This window comes from Leptonychotes weddellii, chromosome 16 (genome assembly GCF_054177405.1).
Source record: "Leptonychotes weddellii isolate Sample4059 chromosome 16, ASM5417740v2, whole genome shotgun sequence".
NCBI lineage: Eukaryota > Metazoa > Chordata > Mammalia > Carnivora > Phocidae > Leptonychotes > Leptonychotes weddellii.
In genome coordinates, this window is record NC_138384.1 from 38,346,551 (window position 1) to 38,372,110 (window position 25,560).

General features: G+C 37.3%; 1 protein-coding gene across 20 annotated transcripts in view; it reads right to left on the reverse strand.

Annotated features, from left to right (window-relative positions):
• Positions 1–2,078: 2,078 nt before the first annotated feature.
• The window catches only part of ZNF567 (zinc finger protein 567), a 107,727-nt gene continuing 84,245 nt past the window's right edge, over positions 2,079–25,560 (reverse strand). For 19 of the 20 annotated variants that reach the window (XM_081807453.1, XM_081807465.1, XM_081807464.1 and 16 more), the window contains 3 exons: positions 8,522–8,648; positions 8,181–8,267; positions 2,079–4,434 (listed from right to left, as the gene is read on the reverse strand). In XM_081807453.1, the coding sequence (XP_081663579.1) occupies positions 2,714–4,434; positions 8,181–8,267; positions 8,522–8,648 (1,935 nt within the window). In that variant the 3' untranslated portion in view covers positions 2,079–2,713. Of the gene's footprint in view, positions 4,435–8,180; positions 8,268–8,521; positions 8,649–13,263; positions 13,867–25,560 lie in introns of those variants that run through there. The other variant, XM_081807466.1, reaches the window with a different exon arrangement.

Consider the following 25,560-nt stretch of genomic DNA (forward strand, 5'->3'; position numbering starts at 1 on the left):
GTAGCAATGTGTCTCTTCTAATAATACTCCATTCCATCCCCTCCTATAAGTGATATATATTTTGGTGGGTATAGTAACTATGATAGGAGAGTAGAAATTGCAGGAGATCTTGGGAAACAGTTAAGAGCATAAATATGTAGAGGTTCCCAATGATGACTATACAAATACTTTTGACTTGTTTATATAACCTCCTATACTGGAAGTTCTAGTAGGTAAGAAAACAGCCTAGTCATCTGTGAGTTCATAATTGTATTTTTAAGTTTAGCCATTTAAAACACTGTCCGTTAGTACACCAGATTTTCTAGTACCTCATACACAAGACCTATAAAACATGAATTTTATGTACTATGTATAGCAATAAAATAAGTATATGCATACAATGCTCTACTGAAAACAAAACATGGCTATTTCAGGACATAATTAGTAAACCAGGAGGCAGGATAGCACATGTAGGAATGCTAGATAATTTATTTTTATGACAGCCACAGAAATGCATAGGAGAGAAGAAACAAATGAGAGTAGAATATCCAAGAAAAAGTGACTCACACATTCCCAACATCTTTGGTTGGTTGAGGCTAGAACAGATTCAGTTGTTCTGTTCACTTAACAGTTCCTACATACCCAGGAAAAAGGATAGGCTTACATCCTCAGTTGTGAGTATAATTCTTTTGTTAATTGCCAGTTGTTAGCATATAATAGTATTTATTCATATACAAATATAGATTTATTCAAATGAAACAATTACTAGATTCTCATATTTATGAATACAGACCCTATAACTTACCTATTTATTTTATTCTAGTATGTTCAAACTGCCCACACTCAAAAAACAAAACAAACCCCAAACCTCAAAAGACTCCAAATCCCAGTAAGCATAAATAATTATTTGTAAAGGCTAAATTCCACAATGTTCTGTCTGGCCAGACAAGGCATTATATTTTCTATGACCCTCTCAAGTCTGAATTCTTATCATGTCGGAATTTCCTTATCACCCACTTTTTTTTTCTCTCAAGTTATCTGCAAGCCCTGGACAAGCATGTTTCCATTTATTATCCACTGGCAATTGCTGTCCCTTTCTGTAAGACAGACGGCCTCAATTGGGGGGCAGGGGAAGCTTATTTAAATTTCCACTGCATTTTATTATACAGAGTAACAGTGTATACAGTAAATATATGTTATAAATAATCAGGGGCTTTCAGTAACACTGTTCAAGGTGCTGCTGAATTTACTATTTTCACAGAAAAGATGCTATAGATGTTATTGTTTTAGCAGATTTCCAATTCTCAAACATCACCATCTCTCCAGTGATTTTTCTCCTTTTTAAAAGATTTTATTTTTTTCTTGAGAGAGAGAGAGAGCAACAGAGACCACAAGTGGGGAGGAGAGGGAGAAGCAGGCTCCCCGCTGAGCAGGGAGCCCAATGCGGGAATCGATCTCGGGACCCTGGGATTATTACCTGAGCCCAAGGCAGACACTTAACCAACTGAGCCACCCAGGTGCCCCTCCAGTGATTTTTCATTTGAGAAGTTCAGAGACCCACATTTCCTGAGAAAAATCAAGGTATAAAGGCTTACTTATATATCTATTTCATAATTCTGTCTACAGTGACTTATTCTCCCAAATTTTACTCATCTATGTTACTTCTTGGTCTCCCTTTCTCTAGTATGAATTCTTTGATGTTGAATAAGGTGTAAGTTATGGCTAAAAGTATCCCTATAATCGTGACAACTGTAGGACTCCCTCCAATATGAATTCTCTGGTTTTGTGTAAGGTTTAAGCCACAGCTAAAGAGTCTTTTTAAAATTTCTTACATTCATATACTCATGACTAACAGTCTTCTTACAATTATAACACTATATGGATTTTTTTAGAATTCTCCAGTTGGATGACTGCTAAAAGACCTTTCTCCACATTGCTTACAATCAGAGCTGTTACTCTCCAAAGTGAATCAACTCATAGTCAGAAAGGTCTGAGATGTCTGGCAGTTATCTACCATAGCTGAAGAAACTTGCATATACCCTTGGACTGAGTAATTCATCTTAATATAAGATTAACAGAAATACACACACACATGAATATTTATAGCATTTATAGCAGTATTTTTATTATAACACAAAATTATAAAAAATACCAATATCCATCAAGAGGATAAATATGGTATATTTTAAAATGGAAGAGTAAAGAGAATGAAAATGAACACATTGCTGCCACATGCAATAATGTGTGAATCTTAAAAATGTTGAGTGAAACAAGACACAAAAAAATTCATGACACATGATAAAACATAAAGTTTAAAGACATGCAAAGACTACTTCATGACGTTATAAACCAGGTACATGGTAATCTTTGGGGAAGTAACTTTTTTATTCCAGAGCATAAGGAGAAATATATTTCATATTTTCTTTTATAAAAACTGATTTTATGACCATTTTGTATCTTGCCTCTGCATGTATTATGTAAAACTTTTTTAAAAAATAAACTGAGTCAACAGAACTTGAAAACTTAAAAATTAGCTTCATTTCTGATAGAGTCCAATAACAATGATCATATCCATTATATATGCTAGTAAACAGTAGATAGTTATGTAGTTGGTACTTTAACTATTATTACATTTGTGATTAAAATTACCTTATTAAAATGTTTTAGCATGCTTTTTTTTTTAAACTAAAGTTTTACAATAACTTGGAAAGGGTTTACAAAGAAGTCACATCATTTATTGCATTTCTATGTTTTCTCCCTTGTGAGTTCTCTGATGGACAATGAGGTTTCTCTTATAACTGAAGGACTTACCACACTCATTACAAATATAGGGTTTCTCCCCTGTGTGAGTTCTCTGATGTACGATGAGATTTGTCTTCTGGCGGAAGCACTTCCCACATTCATTACATTTATATGGTTTCTCTCCTGTATGAGTTCTTTGATGATGAATGAGATATGACTTCCTGCTAAAGGCTTTCCCACACTGAGGGCATTCATAGGATTTCTGTCCTGTATGTATTTTCTGATGTACAGTTAGAGTTGCTTTCTGGCGAAAGGACTTCCCACATTCATTACAGATATAGGGTTTCTCCCCTGTATGAATTCTCTGATGTAGATTCAGATTTGTCTTCTGACTAAAGGATTTCCCACATTCATTACATTCATATGGTTTCTCTCCTGTGTGAGTTCTGTGATGATCAATGAGGTATGACTTCATCCTAAAGGCCTTCCCACAGTGAGGACATTCATAGGATTTTTCCCCTGTATGTGTTCTCTGATGTGCCACAAGGGTTGTTTTCTGGCGGAAGGACTTCCCACATTCATTACAAATATAGGGTTTCTCCTCATTATGAGTCTTCTCATGAAGAGCAAGGGTTGTCTTCTGGGAGAAAGATTTTCCACATTCATTACAAATATAGGGCTTTTCCCCTGTATGAGTTCTCTGATGTACAGTAAGGTTTGCCTTCTGATGAAAGGACTTCCCACATTCTTTACAAATATAGGGTTTCTCTCCTGTATGAATTCTCTGATGTAAAGAGAGTGTTGTCTTCTGGCGGAAGGACTTCCCACAGTCATTACACTCATATGGTTTCTCTCCTGTATGAGTTCTCTGATGACGAATGAGGTGTGACTTCAATCTGAAGGCATTCCTACACTGTGGACATTCGTATGATTTCTCCCCTGTATGTGTTCTCTGATGATCAGTGAGGGCTGTCTTTAGGCGGAAGGACTTTCCACATTCATTACAAACAAAGGGTTTCTCTCCTGTGTGAGTTCTCTGATGATCAATGAGATAGGACTTCCTTCTAAATGAATTTCCACATTGATGACACTGATAGGGTTTTTCCTCTGTGTGAATTCCCTGATGCAGAATCAATACTGATTTTCTGCAGAAGGACTTCCCACATTCAGTGCATGTATGTTTTTTTTCAGTATTGGTTGCTCTTCTCCTTTTATTATACTCAGATGGGTTTTCCCTTCTGTGAGCTCTATTATGTGTAATTAAGCCTCCCTTTTTAAGGAAGGCTTTCTCACAGTCATTATATCCAAATGACTGTGCTGGAGTTTCCACCTTATGATACTGCATAAGTACTTCATTATGACTGACAGCCCTGCCACGTTGATTATGGGATTTGACTCCAGGTTGAGCTGTCTCCACTTTACCACTGAGGAGTGATTTCCCATATCCATTATACTCACTAAGTCTTTTTCTTGCAGGACTTAGATTACTGATGATTAATTCTGAAACATTTTTCAAAATCTTTCCATGAGTGTCATATTGAGGAGGTAGATTTTTTGAATTAATAGGGTTTTTGCTTAAAGTAAATGTCTTTTCATACGCATTACTGTTTTCCTTAATCAGTTTTTTGTGGTTGATGAATACAACTGATCTAGAAAACTTATCTTGGTGTTCCTTGAATTTCACTAAAAAGTCTTCCTCTTTCCAATTTTCTTCTACAAAAGAATATAATTAATAACAATTTGTGAATCTTCACATATTTGCTATGGAAAGAAGTTGTATTAGTATCTAGCATATGAGATCAAGAAAGACCCAGGACAAATTACTTCCTGCCTGGGAAAAGACACAAAACCTAAATAAAAACCCTGCCTCAGTGTGGAAAAAAATAAAAAATTAAGCAATGTACATTAGCAACTTCTGCACTTTGTACCAGAACTTCATACAGAAAGTGAAACAAATACACCAAGCAGTGAGGAGAAGACAAAGAATGGTGAGAGACCGATGCTTGGATAGGTGGATTCAGAAGCAATGAAGTGAACCTTTCAAAGACAATAAACTTTAAGTAGGATGGACAAGAAAAATTAGTAGAAAAGCTTGTTCAAGAAAAATACTAGAGGAAGGATTACTTTTGGAGAACACAGATCAGAGCCTGTATTTTTATACATTCATCCCTAGATTGTGAGGCAAAACACTTCCAGTTGTTCCACCACCCCTTTCCATGTAGCTATCAATGGTTAATTAATCTTTCCAAGTATCAATTTCCTAGTGTTTAGAGAGACACTTTTTCTAAAAAGATACATTTTAGAGAGAAAGAGTACACATGCAAGTGGGGGGAGAGGGAGAGAAGCAGACTCTTGAGGAAGCAGACTCTCCAGTGAGTGCAGAGCCTGATGTGGGGCTTCATCTCAGGACCTTGAGATCATGACTGGAGCCAAAATCAAGAGGTGGACTGTCAACCAACTGAGCCACCCAGGCGCCCCTAGAAAGACAATCTTTTTTTTTTTTTTTAAGATTTTATTTATTTATTTGACAGAGAAAGAGACAGTGAGAGAGGGAACACAAGGAGGGGGGGTGAGAGAGGGGGCAGGGAGCCCTATGCGGGGCTCAATCCCAGGATCCTGGGATCATGACCTGAGCCAAAGGCAGATGCTTAACGACTGAGCCACCCAGGCGCCCCGAAAGACAATCTTATAGCCTAGGCTCTAATCCCCCATATAGCTGGGAATCATTTTCTCTTGTGAGAAAAGAGCTAAGAAAATACTTCCACAGGAATTAAAAAACTGGGGGTACATTTACTGGCATATTCATATTGCTATTATCTATCCTTCTAGGATGGTTCAATAACAAAAATCTCATGACCATCAATTATAACTATTCCTCTTTGTAGACTTACTTTTTCATGTTTAAAGACTGCTGCAAGTCTTTCCCCAAAAAAATAACTTTTCTTAACTCAGTTTTCCATATGCTGGACAAGATTAGATTGTTCATTCTCATTCTAAATCATTAACTTTAACCTTCATTTCTCTTATAATTTTGTAGCTATATTTGACTTCTGTTACTCTGCAATCATCCACATCCAATAGAACAATGTTAAACCTAGGTTTTTTTCCTTCAGTCCATTACCCTCAACACGAACATAAAAGGAACCTCTGTAAACAAGACTTTAAATCACCTAGATTCACTTTTTATACTCAAACAAGCTTTCAGTGTTGTCCACGTATCTGACAAATCTCACACATAACAACAGAAGGCCTCATATTTATTGCCTTATAAATATCTCACTTAATCACATGCTTTGCTCATGTTCTTTTAATCAGTTGGCTTGCCTTCCAGTCTTATTTCTGCTCATATTTAGGTAATTAAAAAAAAAAATGCTATCATTCAATGATATGAAAATTCCTTCACTTATTTCCCCCCACCACTTTAAGCACTATTTCTTTATAACTTGAAAATGGTTATGGTCTAGGAAAGTCTTTTTAACAAATCTTTTTACAAGCTTAATCAAGTCATAAATATTTCATGAAAAATGCAGATTTTGATAGTAATCCTTTTTCATAGAAAAAAATACTTTATTGGTTATCTCCTTTGAACTCTTCTGAGTGTACATTAACACTGTGTATCCTACCTAGATAGATAGTGCTTGGCAGAATTCAACCATTTCAATCAGAATCTATACAGTGATGGCCTGAGCAGGTATCTGAAAGGAATTACCAGTATGAGCTTTCTGAATGAGGAAAACATACCTCCTCTGTATAGCTCCACAGTTAATGAAGCAACTACTGAGTCCTTAACATATTATACACTACAGCAAAAAAGATTCGAACAGAGGATCTTATCCTCTTAAGGAAAGAATCCTTAAATATAAACCATGTATAATCAGGTATCAAATTACATAACCATATCCAAGAGTTGTGTTTTAATTAGTAGGTAGCATGGGAATTCAGAAAAAGAATGTGGAGTAGTTAAGGAACAATTTATGGAGAAAAAAAATCTCAAGACTTAACTTAAAAGATATATAGTATATGAAAGGGAGAACACAACACAATGAAAAGTACATACATCTTGACAAATCATAGATGTGTGGAGAACACTGAGGAGACTAGATCAAGTGGAAATTACCAAGTTTTCCACAGGGAGAAAAATAAAGCTGAAAAGACCAAATGAAGGCTTATTTTAGTAGTCCTTGAATCAAGAATTTCAATTTCATATAATAGGGAACAATAAATTGAAAGAGTTAAGACAAAATTAGAGGAAAGCCAAAATGTAATTATTATAGTCAAGACATGAAATAAGGTAACATCATTTTGTATGACATCAGTGAAAAATGAAAATATGGGAAGATGTAAGTAAATATATCTCACAGGCTGATAAACATAATACAAATTGTGAAGAGATCCACAAGAGATGGTGATAGAGACAGAAAAAGCTGGTATCATGGTAGAAATAAAATAATTTGGAAATAGATAATGAGGAAGAATTTAAAAGCTAGGCAATTTCATGATTTTCATTTCAACATAATGTCACAAAATAGATGAAACATCAGAGTTCAGAACTCCTGAAGTACTACAGTGAAGGTGGGAGAAATGTGCTGAGTATGTCAGTGTTAGAGACATCTACATAAAACAAAGAGCTTCAGTCCTCAGAATGGATGAGATTACTATAATTTAAAGGCAGATCCCTTGAGGTCAAATCAGAGAAATAAGACTGAGAGTCTAGTAAAACAATATACATTTAAAAATATATGTATCAGTGACTATTACATGCCAGGTATTGTTCCAGGCAATATGGCCAGTAATGAAGAAAACAGAACAAGTTGGAAATAATCACTAAGGGAATCAGGATAAGAATAAGTAATGTTTTACTCACACCAAGGGTTGACTTCAGGTGTGATGATCAGCCATATAAAATGAACCACAAAAGTTTACTGGAAGAAAATGATAACTGTGGAATTATCAATCTAGCCAAGGCAAGTGAGTTTTAAAACCAACAGCTAGATTTGTGGTGAGAAGGGGAGCTTATTAGACTTAGCACAGAAAACAAATCTGAGGTAATAAAAAGAAAAAGAAAAAAAATGGAAAGCAGTGAGAAGAAAAACATTAACCAAGAATATTCTCTTCTTTAAAAATAGATTTAAGAATGCCTAAAAGAAATATATACAACGGCAAGAAGATAAAGGACTGAGCCTACAAAAAGACACAAATCAAGAAAAAAGATCTAAAGGAAGGCTTATAGTACATTTTGATTGAGTGGCAACTATCCTTGATAACATCAAGCAAACTAGAAAAGAATATTATATTGGGAAAGTGATATTTAAAAGTTTAAATTTTGCAGGCATGATGATCATTTAAAAATTTAGGAGCCTTTAAAAAGGCAAAATATTTCAAAGGTGCCACCCACCACATGACCATTTTAAAATTTATTCTCCACTAGACTTTATCCACCTGAAGAGTCAGAAACTCACCTAAGCAGGCATGACCTGTAAATGATGTCCATGGCTCTTCTCCTCGTTCCAACTTGAGGATCACATCAGGTTTGGTCATGTGACACCCTGATAAAGAAAAATTTGGATTAAGTTGCTTAGGCCTCAATACATTTGAAAAATTAGTACAGTACATTTTCAATGCAAATTAAGATACTTCTTCATGTAAGAGAAAACTTAACATCTTGTTCTGGGTAAGTACACAATTATCCTCTCTGTTAACAAATAATTCATCACCTCTTAAGCCTGAAATTCAGGGCATAATTCAGGCACTTTGAAAGGAAATGTATACTACTGGAATTTTCAAAGAGAGTTTTTCTTACCCACAGAGATGAGATGGCAATAGTTTTCCAACATCACATCCATGTAGAGAGTCTTCTGAGCAGGATCCAGGTGCTGCCACTCCTCCCGAGTGAAGTCCACAGTCACATCTTTGAAAGACACTGATGACTGCAATGGATTGGGACTATGATCAGAGTAAGCTGACTAGATATTGTGGACTACTTTTGATCCTGCTCCTTTGGGGCATTCATATGAATATAAAGAAAGCCAATCATTTTTGTCTTGTGATTTACATGGTAAGATAAACAAAAGTGAAGGCAGAAGTAACTGGCACTGAATTTATTTAATAATTAATTCTAAAAATATTTACGTGAAGTCGCTTTGTACCCCAAAACTGCATTCGTTTACTGGAATGCCAAGACATACAAAGCATGGTCCCTACATAGCCTCAAAGCAAGGAACACACACCTTTAATAAGGTATGTATAAACACAAACCTGCTAGAAGGTGTTACAGGTACTACAACAAAAGAATATACAAGATGCAGTATATTACAAGGGGAGCACAACTGAGGAAGTAAAATTTTTCCCTGTCAAGATTATGTTATGTGGGAAGAATATGGTTTTAGAATGCATAGGAACAACTGGCATCCAAAACTAATACAGTGAATTGGTCACGAAAACGATCCCTCAGATAATCATTATTTAGAATTAACATAACATATATTTCTGAACATAATATATAATAAATGACAGATGGCACTGGAAAATAATCAAAGCAAGCAAAAACTGAAGAATTTATTCTTAATGGACAGCAACTGCAATGGGTAAGAACTGTTCAGTTCATGGCTTTTTTTTGCATGAAGGTAGCAGAAACCCTACAGCTCCTGAGGCAGAATTTAGAACTGGCAGATAAGCTGGAGATTTAGAAATAAATTCATTCATTCATTCTTTCTTTTCTTTCTCTCTCTCCCTTTTTCTTTTCTTTTCCCTTCCTTCCTTCTCTTTCTTTCTCTCTTTCTCTTTCTTTTTTTAAAGTAGGCTCCACGCAATGTTGAGCCCAATGCAGGCCTTGAACTTATGACCGTGAGATCAACACCTGAGCTGAGATCAAGGGATGCTTGACCAATTGAGTCAGCCAGGCACCCCTGGAAATAAATTACTGAAGTGAGAGAACTACAGAAAGGATAAGAACCAAAATCAGAGTATAAACGCTGCCAGAACTCCAGGTTGGTAGTTAAACTAAGCAATTGTTGGAGACATCACAGAGGACTTAGCAAGATACCAGAAGAGAGTTCTGAAAAATAGAAGTGCACCTACACCTAGTGAGATTCTGAGATTTCTGCATTTTTTTATTAACAGCATTACATAACCTGCTCATAGCTCAAGCAGAAGAAAACTGAAGCCTTACTGGATGGAGGTGTCAGAAAATTGCAGCTCACAGAGCAGCAGGAAATATAGGGGGTGAACACTGAAGAAAGAGCCCTACAGAAAGTAAGCCCTAAAATATAAGTATAAACACCAATTCCTTAATAAAGAGCTAAAGTACGTGAACACAAAAAGAACTGACCTCCCCTCCCCTAAGGGGGCTAGGGTCAAAAAGCAGCAGGTGGAAGCTGAAAGAACTGAACTGATATATCAGCTGCTTTACACTTGAGGGTGGGGGCAGTTTTAAAGTTCGATTTCAAGCAAATTAGTTGCCTGCTTAAAAAAAAAACCAATAATCCTCAGAAAAAAAAGACAGAATGAAATTACTGTATTATTCATGATATTTAGGTTTCTAGCAAAAATTACTAAACACACAAACAAAACAAAACAAGAGGAAGGGGTATGACCCATATTCAGAAAAAGCCAGAGAAACTAATCCCTAGTGGGCCCCAATGTTGGATTTTGCCAAAAAAAGGCTTCAAAGCAGCTATTTTTAATGTGTTCAAAGAAGTAATGAAAAACCTGGGCATGGAAATAGATATAAGTAAAAAATCAATACATGAATGAAAATGAACTATTAAAATGTATTTGATTAACACAAGAGACAACATATATAAGAACAGATGACTAAAAAACAGGTTGGGGTGCCTGGGTGGCTCAGTCAGTTAAGTATCTGACCCTTGATTTCAGCTCAGGTCATGATCTCAGGGTCGTGGGATTGAGCCCTACATTGGGCTCCATGCTCAGTGGGGAGCTGGCTTGAGATTCTCTCTCTCCCACTCCCCCTACTCCTCCCTCCCCTAAAATAAATAAATAAATCTTAAAAAAAAAAAACAACCCAAAACAGGTTAGGATAAGAAGCCAATCAGAAAAGGCTGTATGATTCCAACTATATGATATTCTGGGAAGGCAAAACTATGGAGATAGTTTTAAAAAAAAAAAAAAAGGAAGGGACAAGGGATGAATAGGTGTAGCACAGAGGATTTTTAGAGCAGTGAAACTATTCCATATAATACTATAATGGCGGATATATCATTATATATTTGTGAGAATCCACTGAATATATAAGACCAAGAGTGAACCTTAATGTAAACTACAGACTTTGGGAAATAATGATGTGTTAATGTAGGTTCACTGTAATAAATGTATCACTCTAGTGCAAAATGTTGATAATGGGGAGGCTATTCTTGTGTAGGGGCAGGGGGTAAATGGAAACTCTGTACTTTCTTTTAAAAAAAGATTTTATTTTTAAGTAATCTTTATGCCCAATGTGGGGCTTGAACCCAAAATCCCAGATTAAGAGTCACATGCTCCATGGACTGAGCCAGCCAGGAGCCCTGAAACTGTACTTTCTATACAATTTTGCCATGAACCTAAAACTGCCTTAAAATACAGAATATATTTAAAAGGATTAAAAAAAAGGGTTAGTAAAGGCACCTGCAGATTGAAAGTGAGGGGATGGAGAACCATTTATCATGCTAATGGACATCAAAAGAAAGCTGAGGAGCCATATTTTTTCAGGCAAACTAGATTTTATTTTATTTTATTTTAAGATTTTATTTATTTGACAGAGCAAGAGAGAGATCACAAGAGCAGCAGGCAGAGGGAGAGGGAGAACAGGTTCCCCGCTGAGCAGAGAGCCCTATGTGGGGCTTGATCCCAGGACCCTGGGATCATGACCCGAGCTGAAGGCAGACAGGCAACCAACTGATCCACCCAGGCACTCCCAAATGAGATTTTAAACCAAAGACTGTAACAAGGTATGAAGAAGGGCATTATATCATAATAAAGGGGCCTATCCAACAAGAAAATCTAACAAGTGTAAATATTTATGCTCCCAATTTGGGAGTACTCAAATATACAAATCAATTAATAACAAACATAAAGAAGTTCACTGATAAAAATACAATAATAACAGGGGATTTTAACACCACTTACAGCAAAGGAAAGATCATCTAAACAGAAAATCAACAAGGAAACAATGGCTTTGAATGACACACTGGACCAGATGGACTTAATAGATATATTCAGAACATTTCATCCTAACGCAGCAGAATACACATTTTTTTCCAGTGCACATGGAACATTTTCCAGAACAGATCACATACTGGGTCACAAATCAGGCCTCAACAAGTACAAAACAACTGAGATCATACCATACATATTTTTTGACCACAACACTATGAAACTTGAAGTCAACCACAAGAAAAAATTTGGAAAGACCACAAATACATGTTAAAGAACATCCTACTAAAGAATGAGTGGGTTAACCAGGAAATTAAAGAAGAAATTAAAAAAAAAATACATGAAAGCAAATGAAAGTGAAAACATGACAGTCTAAAACCTTTGGGATGAAGCAGAAGTGGTCCTAAGAGTAAGTACGTAGCAATACAGGCCTGTCTCAAGAAACAAAACTCTCAAATACACAACCTAACTTTATACCTAAAGGAGCTAGAAAAGAGGAAATAAAGCCTAAAGCCAGCAGAAGAAGGGAATAATAAAGATTAGAGCAGAAGTAAATAATAGACAAATAATAGAAAAAAAAAACCCCAGTAGAACAGATCAATCAGACTAAGAGCTGGTTCTTTGGAAGAATTAATAAAATTGATAACCCCATAGCCAGACTTACCAAAAAGAAAAAGACCCAAATCAATAAAATCACAAATGAAAGAGAAGATATCACAACCAACACTACAGAAATATAATTATAAGAGAACATTAAAAATTATATGCCAACAAACTAGGCAATCTGGAAGAAATGGATGAATTCCTAGAAACATAAATTACCAAAACTGAAACAGGAATAGAAAATTTGAACAGACCCATAACCAGCAAAGAAATTGAATCAGTAATCAAAAATCTCCCAACAAACAAAAGTCCAGGGCCTGATGGCTTCCCAGGAGAATTCTACCACTTTTTTTTTTTTTTTTAAGATTTTATTTATTTGACAGAGAGAGACACAGTGAGAGAGGGAACACAAGCAGGGGGAGTGGGAGAGGGAGAAGCAGGCTTCCCATGGAGCAGGGAGCCCAATGCAGGGCTCGATCCCAGGACTCTGGGATCATGACCTGACCCAAAGGCAGACACTTAACTGTCTGAGCCACCCAGGTGCCCCTCTACCAAACATTTAAAGAAAAGTTAATACCTATTCTTCTCAAAATGTTCCAAAAAATAGAAATGGAAGGAAAACTCCCAAACACATTCTACAAGGCCAGCATTACCTTGATTCCAAAACCAGTCAAAGACCACACTAAAAAGGATAATTAAAGGCCAATATCCCTGATGAACATGAATGCAAAAATTTTCAACAAGATACTAGCAAACCGAATCCAACAGTACATTAAAACAATTATTCACCATGATCAAGTGGGATTTATTCCTGGGCTGCAAGGGTAGTTCAATATTTGCAAATCAATCAAAGTGACATGCTACATTATTAAAAGGATAAGAACCATACAATCCTGTCAAGAGATGCAAAAAAAGCATTTGACAAAATATAGTATCGATTCTTGATAAAAACCCTCAACAAACTAGGGATAGATGGAAGATACCTCAACATCATAAAGGCCATATACAAAAGACCCACAGTTAATATCATCCTTGATGGGGAAAAATGAAAGCCTTTCCTCTGTGGTCAGGAACAAGACAAGGGTGTCCACTCTCATCATTGTAATTTAACATAGTACCAGAAGTCTTAACCTCAGTAATCAGACAATGAAAAGAAATAAAAGGTATCCAAATTAGCAAGGAAGAAGTCAAACTTTCACTATTCACAAACAATATGATACTCTATGTAGAAAACCTGAAAGACTCCACCAAAAAATTGCTAGAATACAGGAATTCAGCAAAGTTGCAGGATACAAAATCAACATAAAGAAATCTGTTGCATTTTTATACACCAATACACCTTTGATCAAGGAATCAAATACCATTTACAGTTGCATTACAGTTTACATTAACTTTCCTAGGAATAAGCCTAACCTAAAAAGATCTGAACTCTGAAAACTATAGAACACTTATGAAAGAAATTGAAAATGACACAGAGAAATGGAAGAACAAATATTGTTAAAATGTCTATGCTACCCAAAGCAATCTACACATTTAGTGCAATTCCTATGAAAATACCACCAGCATTTTTCAAATAGGTAGAACAAACAATCCTAAAATTTGTATGGAACCACAAAACACCCTGAATAGCCAAAGCAATCTTGAAAAAGAAAAAGCTGGAGGCATCACAATTCCAGATTTCAAGTTATATTACAAAGCTGTAGTCATCAAGACAGTCTGGTACTGGCACAAAAAGAGATGAATAGATCAATGGAACAGAATAGAGAACCCCGAAATGGACCCACACTATATGGTAACTAATCTTTGACAAAGCAGGAAAGATTAATGGAAAAAAGACAGTCTCTTCAACAAATGGTGTTAGGAAAACTGGACAGCAACATGTAAAAGAATGAAACTCGATCACTTTTATACACCATACACAAAAATAAATTCAAAATGGATTAAAGACCTAAATATGAGACAGGAAACCATCAAAATCTTAGTGGAGAAACAGGCAGAAACCTCTTCGACATTGGCCATAGCAACCTTACTAGACAAGTCTCTAGAGGCAAGGGAAACAAAAGCAAAAATGAACTATTGGGATTTCATCAAGGTAAAAAGCTGCACAGTGAAGGAAACAATCAACAAAACTAAAAGGTAGCCTATAGAATGGGACTTCTCCCATTTGCAAACGACGTATCTGATAAAGGGTTAGTATCCAAAAATCTATAAAGAACTTATCAAACTCAACACCCCAAAAATAAATAATCCAGTTAAGAAACAGGCAGAAGAGGGGCACCTGGGTGGCTCAGTCATTAAGCGTCTGCCTTCGGCTCAGGTCATGATCCCACGGTCCTGGGATTGAGCCCCACATCGGGCTCCCTGCTCCGCGGGAAGCCTGCTTCTCCCTCTCCCACTCCCCCTGCTTGTGTTCCCTCTCTCGCTGTGTCTCTCTCTGTCAAATAAATAAATAAAATCTTAAAAAAAAAAAAAAAAGAAAGAAATAGGCAGAAGATACGAAGAGACATTTTTCCAAAGAAGACATCCAGATGGCTAATAGACACATGAAAAGATGTTCAACATCACTCATCATCAGAGAAATACAAATCAAAACCACGATGAGATACCACCTCACACCTATCAGAATGGCTAAAATTAGCAACACATTAAACAACAGATGTTGGCAAGGATGCGGAGAAAGGGGAACCCTCCTACACAGTTGGTGGGAATGCAAACTGGTAGCAGCCACTCTGGAAAACAGTATGGAAGTTCCTCAAAAAGTTAAAAATAGAACTACCCTACAACCCAGCAATTTGCACTGCTAGGTATTTGCCCAAGGATACAAAAATATGATTCAAAGGGGTACATGCACCCCGATATTTATAGCAGCATTATCAACAATAGCCAAATTATGGAAAGAGCCCAAACGTGCATCCATCAACTGATGAATGGGTAAAGAAGATGTGGTATGTGTATCTATATGGAATACTACTCAGCCATCAAAAAGAATAATATCTTGCCATTTGCAATGACATGGATGGAGCTAGAGTGTATTATGCTAAGTGAAATAAGTCAGTCAGAGAAAGATAAATACCGTATGATTTCACTCATGTGGAATTTAAGAAACAAAATAGATGAACATAGGGGAAGGGAAAAAAAAAGAGGGAGGTGAACCATAAGACTTTTTTTTTTTTTTTTTAAGATTTTATTTATTTATTTGACAGGGAGAGACATAGTGAGAGAGAGAGCACAAGCAGGGGGAGTGGGAGAGGGAGAAGCAGGCTTCCCGCTGAGCAGGGAGCCCGATGCGGGGCTCGATCCCAGGACCCTGGGATCATGAGCTGAGCCGAAGGCAGACGCTTAACGACTGAGCCACCCAGGCGCCCCGAACCATAAGAGTCTTAATGATAGAGAACAAACTGAGGGTTGCCGGAGGGGAAGTGGGTGGGAGATGGGCTAAATGGGTGATGGGTATTAAGGACGGCACATGTTGTGATGAGCACTGGTTATATGTAAGTGATGAGTCACTGAATTCTACTCCTGAAACCAGTATTACACTATGTTAACTAATAAGAATTAGTTAAAGGGACGCCTGGGTGGCTCAGATGGTTAAGCATCTACCTTCGGCTCAGGTCATGATCCCAGGATCCTGGGATCGAGCCCCGCATCGGGCTCTGTGCTCAGCAGGGAGCCTGCTTCTCCCTCTCCCTCTGCCTGCCTGTCTGCCTACTTGTGATCTCTCTCTCTCTGTCAAATAAATAAATAAAATCTTTAAAAAAAAAAAAGAATTAGTTAAAAACTTAAAACAAAACAAGTTAGGCATTTGGAAAACAAACAGCAAAATGGTAGCCCTATATCCATATACCTCTAACTGTATTAAATATAAATGGACTAAACACTCCAATAAAATGGCCAGGATTATTAGACTGCATGAAAAAGCAAGACTCATATAATTCTGTCTGTAAGAAAAATATTTTAAATACCATAGACACAAATACGCTGAAAACGGAAATGGATGGAAAATTATACACAACCACTAGACATGGGAAAGTTGAGGAGTGTTACTACTACAGACAAAGGGGGCATTTTATAATGATAAAAGAGAAAATACACCAGAATAACAATTACTAATGTATATGTACTTAAATAAGAAAAGTTTCAAAGTACACTAGGCAAATACTGACAAAAGTAACATGAGACTTAAAAAAGTCCAAAACCATGGTTGATGTTAATGTTTGTCAGTAAATGAAAGAACTAGACCAAAGCGGGGGAAAATCTGGACAGATTCAGAATCTCTAAAGAATACTGACAACAACCTAACTCATTTCATATTTGTGGAGCACTACTTTATTTATTTATTTATTTATATTTATTTATATTTTTAAAAGATTTTATTTGTCAGAGAGAGAGTGAGCACAAGCAGGGAGAGCAGCAGGCAGAGCAGGCAGAGCAGGCAGAGGGAGAAGCAGACTCCCTGCTGAGCAAGGAGTCCAATGTGGGACTCGATCCCAGGACGCTGGGATCATGACCTGAGCAGAAGGCAGATGCTTAACCAACTGAGCCACCCAGGCGTCCCTTTTTTTTTTTAAAGATTTTATTTTATTATTTTTTAAAGGTTTTATTTATTTGAGAGAGAGGAGAGAGCGAGCATAAGTGGGGGGAGGGGCAGAGGGAGGGAGAAGCAGACTCCCTGCTGAGCGGGGACCCAATGTGGGGCTGGATCCCAGGATCCTGAGATCATGACCTGAGCTGAAGGCAGATGCTTAACCAACTGAGCCACCTAGACGACCCTTAAAGATTTTATTTTTAAGTAATCTCTAATCTCTATACCAACCTGGGGTTCAAACTCACAACCCTGAGATCAAGAGTCACATGCTCCATTAACTAAGCCAGCCAGATACCCCTTACAGTACCATTTTTTTTTTTTTAAAGATTTTATTTATTCATCTGAGAATGAGAGAGAGAACACGAGAGGAGAGAGGGTCAGAAGCAGAAGCAGACTCCCCGCTGAGCAGGGAGCCCGATGCGGGACTCGATCCTGGGACTCCAGGATCATGACCTGAGCCAAAGGCAGTCACTTAACCAACTGAGCCACCCAGGTGCCCCTACAGTACCACTTTTTTTTTTTTTTCAAGATTTTATTTATTTATTTGACAGAGACAGAGATAGCGAGAGCAGGAACACAAGCTCCGGGAGTGGGAGGGAGAGCAGGCTTCCCGCCGGGGAGGGAACCTGATGTGGGTCTCGATCCCAGGACCCTGGGATCATGACCTGAGCCGAAGGCAGACGCTTAACGACTGAGCCACCCAGGCGCCCCCTACAGTACCACTTTTAATAATCTCCCAACACATCTGTTTTTCTTTTTTAAAGATTTAATTTATTTATTTGAGAGAGAGAGCACATGTGTGAGTATGCAAGTAGGGGTAGGGTCAAAGGGAGAGAATCCTCAAGCAGACTCCCCGCTGAGCACCAAGCCCAATGCAGGGCTCAATCTCACAACCCATGAGATCATGACCTGAGCTGAAACCAAGAGCTGGACGATTAACCGACTGAGTCACCCAAGCACCCCTAAGTAGACTGTTTTATAGAGATTGTTAAGTTGATTCTAAAATTTACTGGAAATGTACAACACCTAGCATGTCTGAGTAAGTTTGAAAAAGACAGTGTTGGAAGATTCACATTATCTGATTTTGTGACCTCATTGACTAATCAAGACTGTGTACACTGGTGAAAGGGTAAGTATACAAATCAATAAAACAGACTATGGAAACACTCCTATACATATATGGATAACTGTCAACAGAGGCTCCAGGATAATTCAGTAGAGAAAGGATGTCTTTTCACAGACAACTCTGGAAAAACTGAATATTCATTAAAAAAATTTAAAAAAGGAACCTCAACTCTTACGGCATACAAAAGAATTAAGCTGTAATAGATAATTCACTTAAAGAAAGTCTAAACTCATAATACTCATATAGTAAGCAAAAAAACAAAATATGTGGGGCGCCTGGGTGGCTCAGTCATTAAGCGCCTGCCTTCGGCTCAGGTCATGATTCCAGGGTCCTGGGATCGAGCCCCGCCTCGGGCTCCCTGCTCAGCAGGAAGCCTGCTTCTCCCTCTCCCACTCCCCCTGCTTGTGTTCCCTCTCTAGCTGTCTCTCTGTCAAATAAATAAATAAAATCTTTAAAACAAAACAAAACAAAACAAAAAAACAAAATATGCACAACCTGGAGTGTGCAAAGAGTTTTGGAATAGGACACCAAAAACACGCAACATAAAATTTGAAAACCTAATGAACTGGATTTTGTCAAAATTAAAAACTTCAGCTCTGAAAGAGACCTTTAAGAAAATAAAAAATCAAATCACAGACTGGGAAAAGATAATTCACAGTACTTTTATCTGACAAAAGACTTATGTCTAGAATATATAAAGAACTCATACAACACAAAAAGAAAACAACGAATGCATTAAAAATTGGGAAAAGCTCTGAACAAGTTCAGAAGATATCTAAATGTCAAGCAAAAAATGCTCAGCACTTATATCAGGGAAATGAAAACTAAAATAGTGAAATACCATTACACTCTCTCTAGGATAATTAAAATTAAAAAGTGACCATACCAAGTGTTGGTGAGGATATGGAGCTACTCTAACTCTTATATATTGTTGGTGGGAATGTAGAATGGTACTACTCTCCATAAATCTGGCAGTTTCTTATAAAGTTAAACATATATTTTTCATACAACCCACTGATTCCACACCTAGGCATTTACCCCAAAGAAATGAAAATACAGTTCACGCAAGCATCATCTGTAATAGTCAGAAAGTAGGGGAAAAAATGTCTTGGGGCACCTGGGTGGCTCAGTTGGTTAAGCATCTGCCTTCAGCTCAGGTCATGATTTCTGGGTCCAGAGATTGAGCCCCATGTCGGGCTCCCTGCTCAGTGGGGAGTCTGCTTCTCCCTCTCCTTCTGCTCCTTCCCCACATTCACGCATGCTCTCTCCCTCTCAAATAAATAAAATCTTTTTAAAAAAAGTCTATCAAAACATGAGTAGATAAACAAATTATAGTATATTTATATACTTGAGTACCACTTAGCAATACAAAGAATGTTCATGTACACAACATGAATAAACTTCAAAAACATTGAGTTACACAAACCAATCTCTCCAAAAGCACATATTCTATTATCCCATTTATGTGAAATTCTAGAAGAGGCAAAACTAGTTTATAGCAACAGAAGCAGATATGATTACTGAAGGCCAGGAGTGGCAGTAGAGCTACTGGTTGTATGGGGGCAGAGAAGGGAACTTTTTGGGGTAACAGATAATTTTGTAATCTTGACTGTTGTGGTTATATAGACCTATATTCTTTTCAAAGTTCATGAACTCTACTTAAATGAGTGCTTTTATTATATATAAATTATACCTCAATGAAGTTGATTAAAAAATGAGAGTGGCTTTGGGGTTCTGCTTCAAGAATGACAGAATATCTCTTATTTGACTGTTACTGTAGATAACAAGTATAAATTCCAGATTAAAAATATATATTTAAAAAACTATCTGAAGGGCGCCTGGGTGGCTCAGATGGTTAAGCGTCTGCCTTCGGCTCAGGTCATGATCTCAGGGTCCTGGGATCGAGTCCCGCATCGGGTTCCCTGCTCAGTGCAGAGCCTGCTTCTCCCTCTCCCTCTGCCACTCCCTCTGCTTGTTCTCTTCTGGCTCTCTGTCAAATAAATAAATAAAATCTTTAAAGAAAAAAAAAAGCCTATATTAAAAAAAAAAAAAAAAACTATCTGAAGGCACTGCAAAGAGACCCAAACAGATAGAAACTGGAGGGGAGGGTTTACATTTGGAAAAACAGAAGAGCAAGGGGAGAATTGCCAATTTATACTACCTGTAGCCTGAGGGAAAGTACCAAGTAGAGACCGTGTGTGGCAAATAAAATTGAGGTGGAAACCCATGGTCTTACTAGCTTGAAGAACCAAAAGACAGAGTTTAGGGTAACAGCAGCAGCTGGAAGGGAAGCAGGGAAATCCCACAGAAATGAAAGCCAGAAGGGAGCCCCAAAGAGTTTGAATAAACTTTATTCATACTTTTGGCTAATACCCAAATTAGGCATGGGTGGGCCCAAAAGCCAAGCACCCTGGTTAAACATAAAGGAAATAAAGCAGGGATTCAAGCTGCCACCAATCAGAGAGTCTGAGATTTGAGTTGAACCAAATTAACTGTCCAATAAGCAAATCAGTATTCCACACTACCATTTCCATAGACATTAACTGCTACAGGAAATTCTCTTCTACCATAAACAGCTAAAAGACTATAAAGATATATTAAACATCTATTTTCAAGTACTGCAGAGCTGACAGGACAAAATGGTGATCCTGCAAGAAGGGAAACAAAGTAAGCTCTATAACTGCCCCAGCCTACCACCTAAAAACAGTTTCTAGGTCAGGAACCTGGAGAGGATACACAAACAGAGCCCAGCAGGCTCCCTGAGTTGCAGAAACAGAGATCAGAGTTTGGAGGGTCCAAGATAGCTAGAACTGCCAGGCAAAATAATCAGGAGTAGGGAGTAGCAGAGACACACACAACACACCCCAAGACCACTCCAGACATCTGCAGAGTGATTCCCTTGAATCTATGACTGAACACTGATCTGCAAATACAAGGAAGTAAAACTCTGTGGAGCTGGGGAAGGAAAAAGAGGAAAGTAATATGGTGAACAATTCCCAGAGCTCAAATAGGCCTGAGAACAGTTTGTATTCCCACCAGCCAGAATAGAGAGAGCTGATAATATACAGGCTTTGAGCAGAGCAGGGGTTGTCAAGGTTTCTGTGTAAGGGCCAGACAGTAAATATTTTAGGCTTGTGGGCCATATGGTTTCTGTTACAACTACTCTGGTTGTAGTGCAAAAGCAATCACAGACAACATGTAAAAAAAAAAAAAAAATTGAGTCTAGCTACATTCCAATATGATTTTATTCACAAAAACAGGCAGCAGGCTGGATTTGGCTATGAACTCTAAGTTGCTAACCTTAGTAATGGGGCTAAACTAGCCCTAGACTAAATGCTGCTCTACACTAACAAAAGCTTAAGCCTCAAAAGGGTCAAAATGATCTGAAGTAACTTACTCTTTAAAGGAACATAACAAAATACAGCCTTCAGCAATTTGAAAATTCAAGTAAAAAAATTCCAGGCATGCGAAGAAGCAGAAAAATAGGACCTATATTTAGAAGGAAGAAAAAAACAAAACAAAACAAACCAGAAATAACAGGTGATGGATTTAGCAAATAAGGATGTTAAAGCAGATATTGGGAACATGATCCATAAGCTCAAGAATATAGAGGAAAAGATGAATATGATGAGAGAAAATGAAGATATAAAAAAGGATAAAAAAAAACTTCTAGAGAAGAAAAGTAGATAATATGAAAAAATCAATGGATGGGAATAACAACAGACTAGACACTGAAGAAGTAAAGAGCAGTAAACTTGAAGAGAAAGCAACATAAGCTATCCAAATGCTTTGGCAACTGGCTGTGTTCCAGTAAAACTTTATTTACAAAACCAGGTGGCATGACTGATTTAGTCCTCAGGCAATAGTTTGCCAATCCTTGGCCTAGGATAACCACTAAAAAAATAAAACAAAGAAGTACTTGTAATATGTGAATAACAGAGGAAAAAATGGAATCATAAAAAAATTTCTCAATCCAAAAGAAAGTAAGAATAGAAAAAAAGGAACAGTAAAATAACAATTGGGGAAAAAAGGAAAAAATGGCAACATGGTGTATTTAAACCCAACTTACTAATAATTACATTAAATGAAAATGGACTAAAAACTTCAATAAAAAAGTAGAGAGTATCAGACTGGAGAAAAAAGTAAGAACAAACTATATAGTCCAAAAGAAGCTCCTTATAGGGGTGCCTGGGTGGCTCAGTTGGTTAAGCATCCAACTCTTGGTTTCAGCTCAGGTCATGATCTCAGGGTCGAGAGATCGAGGCCCACATCAGGCTCTGCACTCAGCACTGACTCTGCTTGTCCCTCTCCCTCGGCTTCTTCCTCTGCTTCTCCCCCTGGTTGCGCGTGCATGCGCGCACACACACACTCTCTCTCTCAAATAAATAAATAAAATCTTTAAAAAAAAAAAAAGCTCACTATAAATATGAAAACATAGGAAGGTTAAAGTAAAAAGGATGGAGGGGCACCTGGGTGGCTCAGTTGGTTGAGTGTTCAACTCTTGGTTTTGGCTCAGATCATGATCTGGAATTGAGCTCCCCATCAGACTCCATGCTCAGTGGAGAGTCTGCTTGAGGATTCTCTCCCTCTGCCCTTCTCCCTGCTCACACTCTCTCTCTTTCTAAAATAAGTAAATCTTTTTTTTTTTTTTAAAGGATGGAAAACATGTAACACTCTGTAACTACTAATCATAAGAAAGCCAAAATGGCTATAATATCAAACAACATAGATTTCAGAACAAAGAATATTATTAGGGATTAAATAAGGCATTTCATAATAATAGAGTGGGTCAATTCATGAGAGAATGTAACGATTCTAAATGTGAATGCCCCTAAAAACAGAACTTCAAAATACGTTAAGTAAAAACTGATAGAATAGAAAAGGAAAAATAGACAAAACCAAAATTATAACTGAAGATTTCAACTTTCCTCTCAGTCACTGCTATAACAAATAGACTGAAATCAATAAGGATACAGAAGTCTTTACCATCACAATCAACCAATTTGACCTGATTATTTAGAGAATACTTTACCTAATAACATCAGAATACTCTATACACGTGCACATGGAAAAGTCATCTACTTAAACTATATCTGTGCCACAAAAAAAGTCTCCATAAATTTAAGATCTCCATAAATTTAAGATCAAATAGAAATATGTTCCCTGATTGAAAAGAATTAAAGTAGAAATCAAAAATAGAAAGCTATCTGGAAAATCCCCACAGGTTTTGGAAATTAAATACATTTCTTCTAAACCAATAGGTTGAAAAAGAACTCACGGGAAATTAGAAAATATTTTCAACTGAATCAAAATAAAAATATAACATGTCCAAATTTCTTGAAGACTACTTAAACAGTGCTTAGAGGGAAATTTATAGTATTAAATGCTTCTATTAGAAAAAAAGTAAGGTCTCATATCAATAATATAAGCTTCCATCTGCAAAACCAGAACATGATTTAATAAAGTACTGGAAAAAAAAAAAAAGGAAACAAAAAAGATAAGAAAAGAAGTAAAGAAAGAGGAAACAAAAACAATGGAGTAGGGGCGCCTGGGTGGCTCAGTCGTTAAGCGTCTGCCTTCGGCTCAGGTCCTGGTCCCAGGGTCCTGGGATCGAGCCCCGCATCAGGCTCCCTGCTCCGCGGGGAGCCTGCTTCTCCCTCTCCCACTCCCCCTGCTTGTGTTCCCTCTCTAGCTATGTTTCTCTCTGTCAAATAAATAAAACCTTTAAAAAAAAAACAAAAAACAAGAAAAACAAAAACAATGGAGTAAACCAATGAAACCAAAAGCTGGTACTTTGAAACAATCAATGAAATTGATAAACCTCTAGCCAACTGACCTAGTAAAAGAATAAGACACAAATTACCAATAACATAAACAAAAGAGGGGCATTGCTACAGATTGCACACACATCAAAAGGATAAAAAGTATATTTTAGACAACTCTGTCAATAAATTTGATAAATTCCTTGAAAGATACAAACTACAGACGCTCACAGAAGGGAAAAAACCCAATAACCTGAATATTCCTAATTCTACTAAAGAAACTGAGCTGCTAGTTAAACACCTATCCACAAAATAATCTCCAGGTTAAGATGGCTTCACTGCTGAATTCTAACAAACATTTTACGAAGAAGTAATACCAGGGCGCCTGGGTGGCTCAGTTGGTTAAGCGTCTGCCTTTGGCTCAGGTCATGATCCCAGGGTCCTAGGATTGAGCCCCACATCGGGCTCCCTGCTCAGCAGGAAGCCTGCTTCTCCCTCTTCCACTCCCCCTGCTTGTGTTCCCTCTCTCAGTGTCTCTGTCAAATAAATCAATAAAAATATTTAAAAAAAAAAAGAAGTAATACCAATTTACACAAATTCTTTCAGAAAATAAGAGAATACTTCCCAACTTATTTTATAAAAATTACCCTGATATTGGGGTGCCTGGGTGGCTCAGTTGGCTGAGCGGCTGACTCTTGATTTCGGCTCAGGTCATGATCTCAGGGTCATGAGACTGAGCCCAGCGTTCAGCTCAGTGGGGAGCAGCTTGAGAGTCTCTCTTTCCCTTGCCCTCTGCCCCTCCCCCCACTCACACGCATGCACACTTCTCTCTTTCTCAAATAAATAAATCTTAAAAAAAAAAATTACCCTGATACCAAAACTAAACAAAGGTATTACAAGAAAAATCAAACCAAATTCTTATGAACCATAAACAAAAGAACCCTGAACAACGTATTAGCAAATTCATTAAGCAGTATATAAAAAAAATATATCATTACAAAGTGGCATTTATCCTAGAGCTACTTAGTTGGCTAAACATATCAAAATCAATATAATTCACTGTGTTAATAGAAAAAAGAGAAAATTCGGGCGCCTGGGTGGCTCAGTTGGTTAAGCGACTGCCTTCAGCTCAGGTCATGATCCTGGAGTCCCGGGATCGAGTCCTGCATCGGGCTCCCTGCTCAGCAGGGAGTCTGCTTCTCCCTCTGACCTTCCTCCTTCTCATGCTCTCTGTCTCTCATTCTCTCTCTCTCAAATAAATAAATAAAATCTTTAAAAAAAAAAAAAGAAAAAAGAGAAAATTCATATAATGGGGAATAACCAATAGATTCAGAAAAACTTTTGAAAAAATTCAATACCTTCTCATTATAAAAACTATCAGCAAACTAGAACTTTTTTACATGATAAATCTATGCAAAACCTGTAGCTAATACATACTTAATAGTAAAACACTGAATCCCTTTCCCCTAAGTCAGGAATAAGGTAAAAATGTCTGTTCTCACCACTTTTAATCAATACTGTACTGAAGGTTCTAGACAATGTAGTAAATAAATAGATTGAAAAGCAAGATGGTATGGTGAGCGCTGTGAATTGTGTAAGACTGATGAATCACA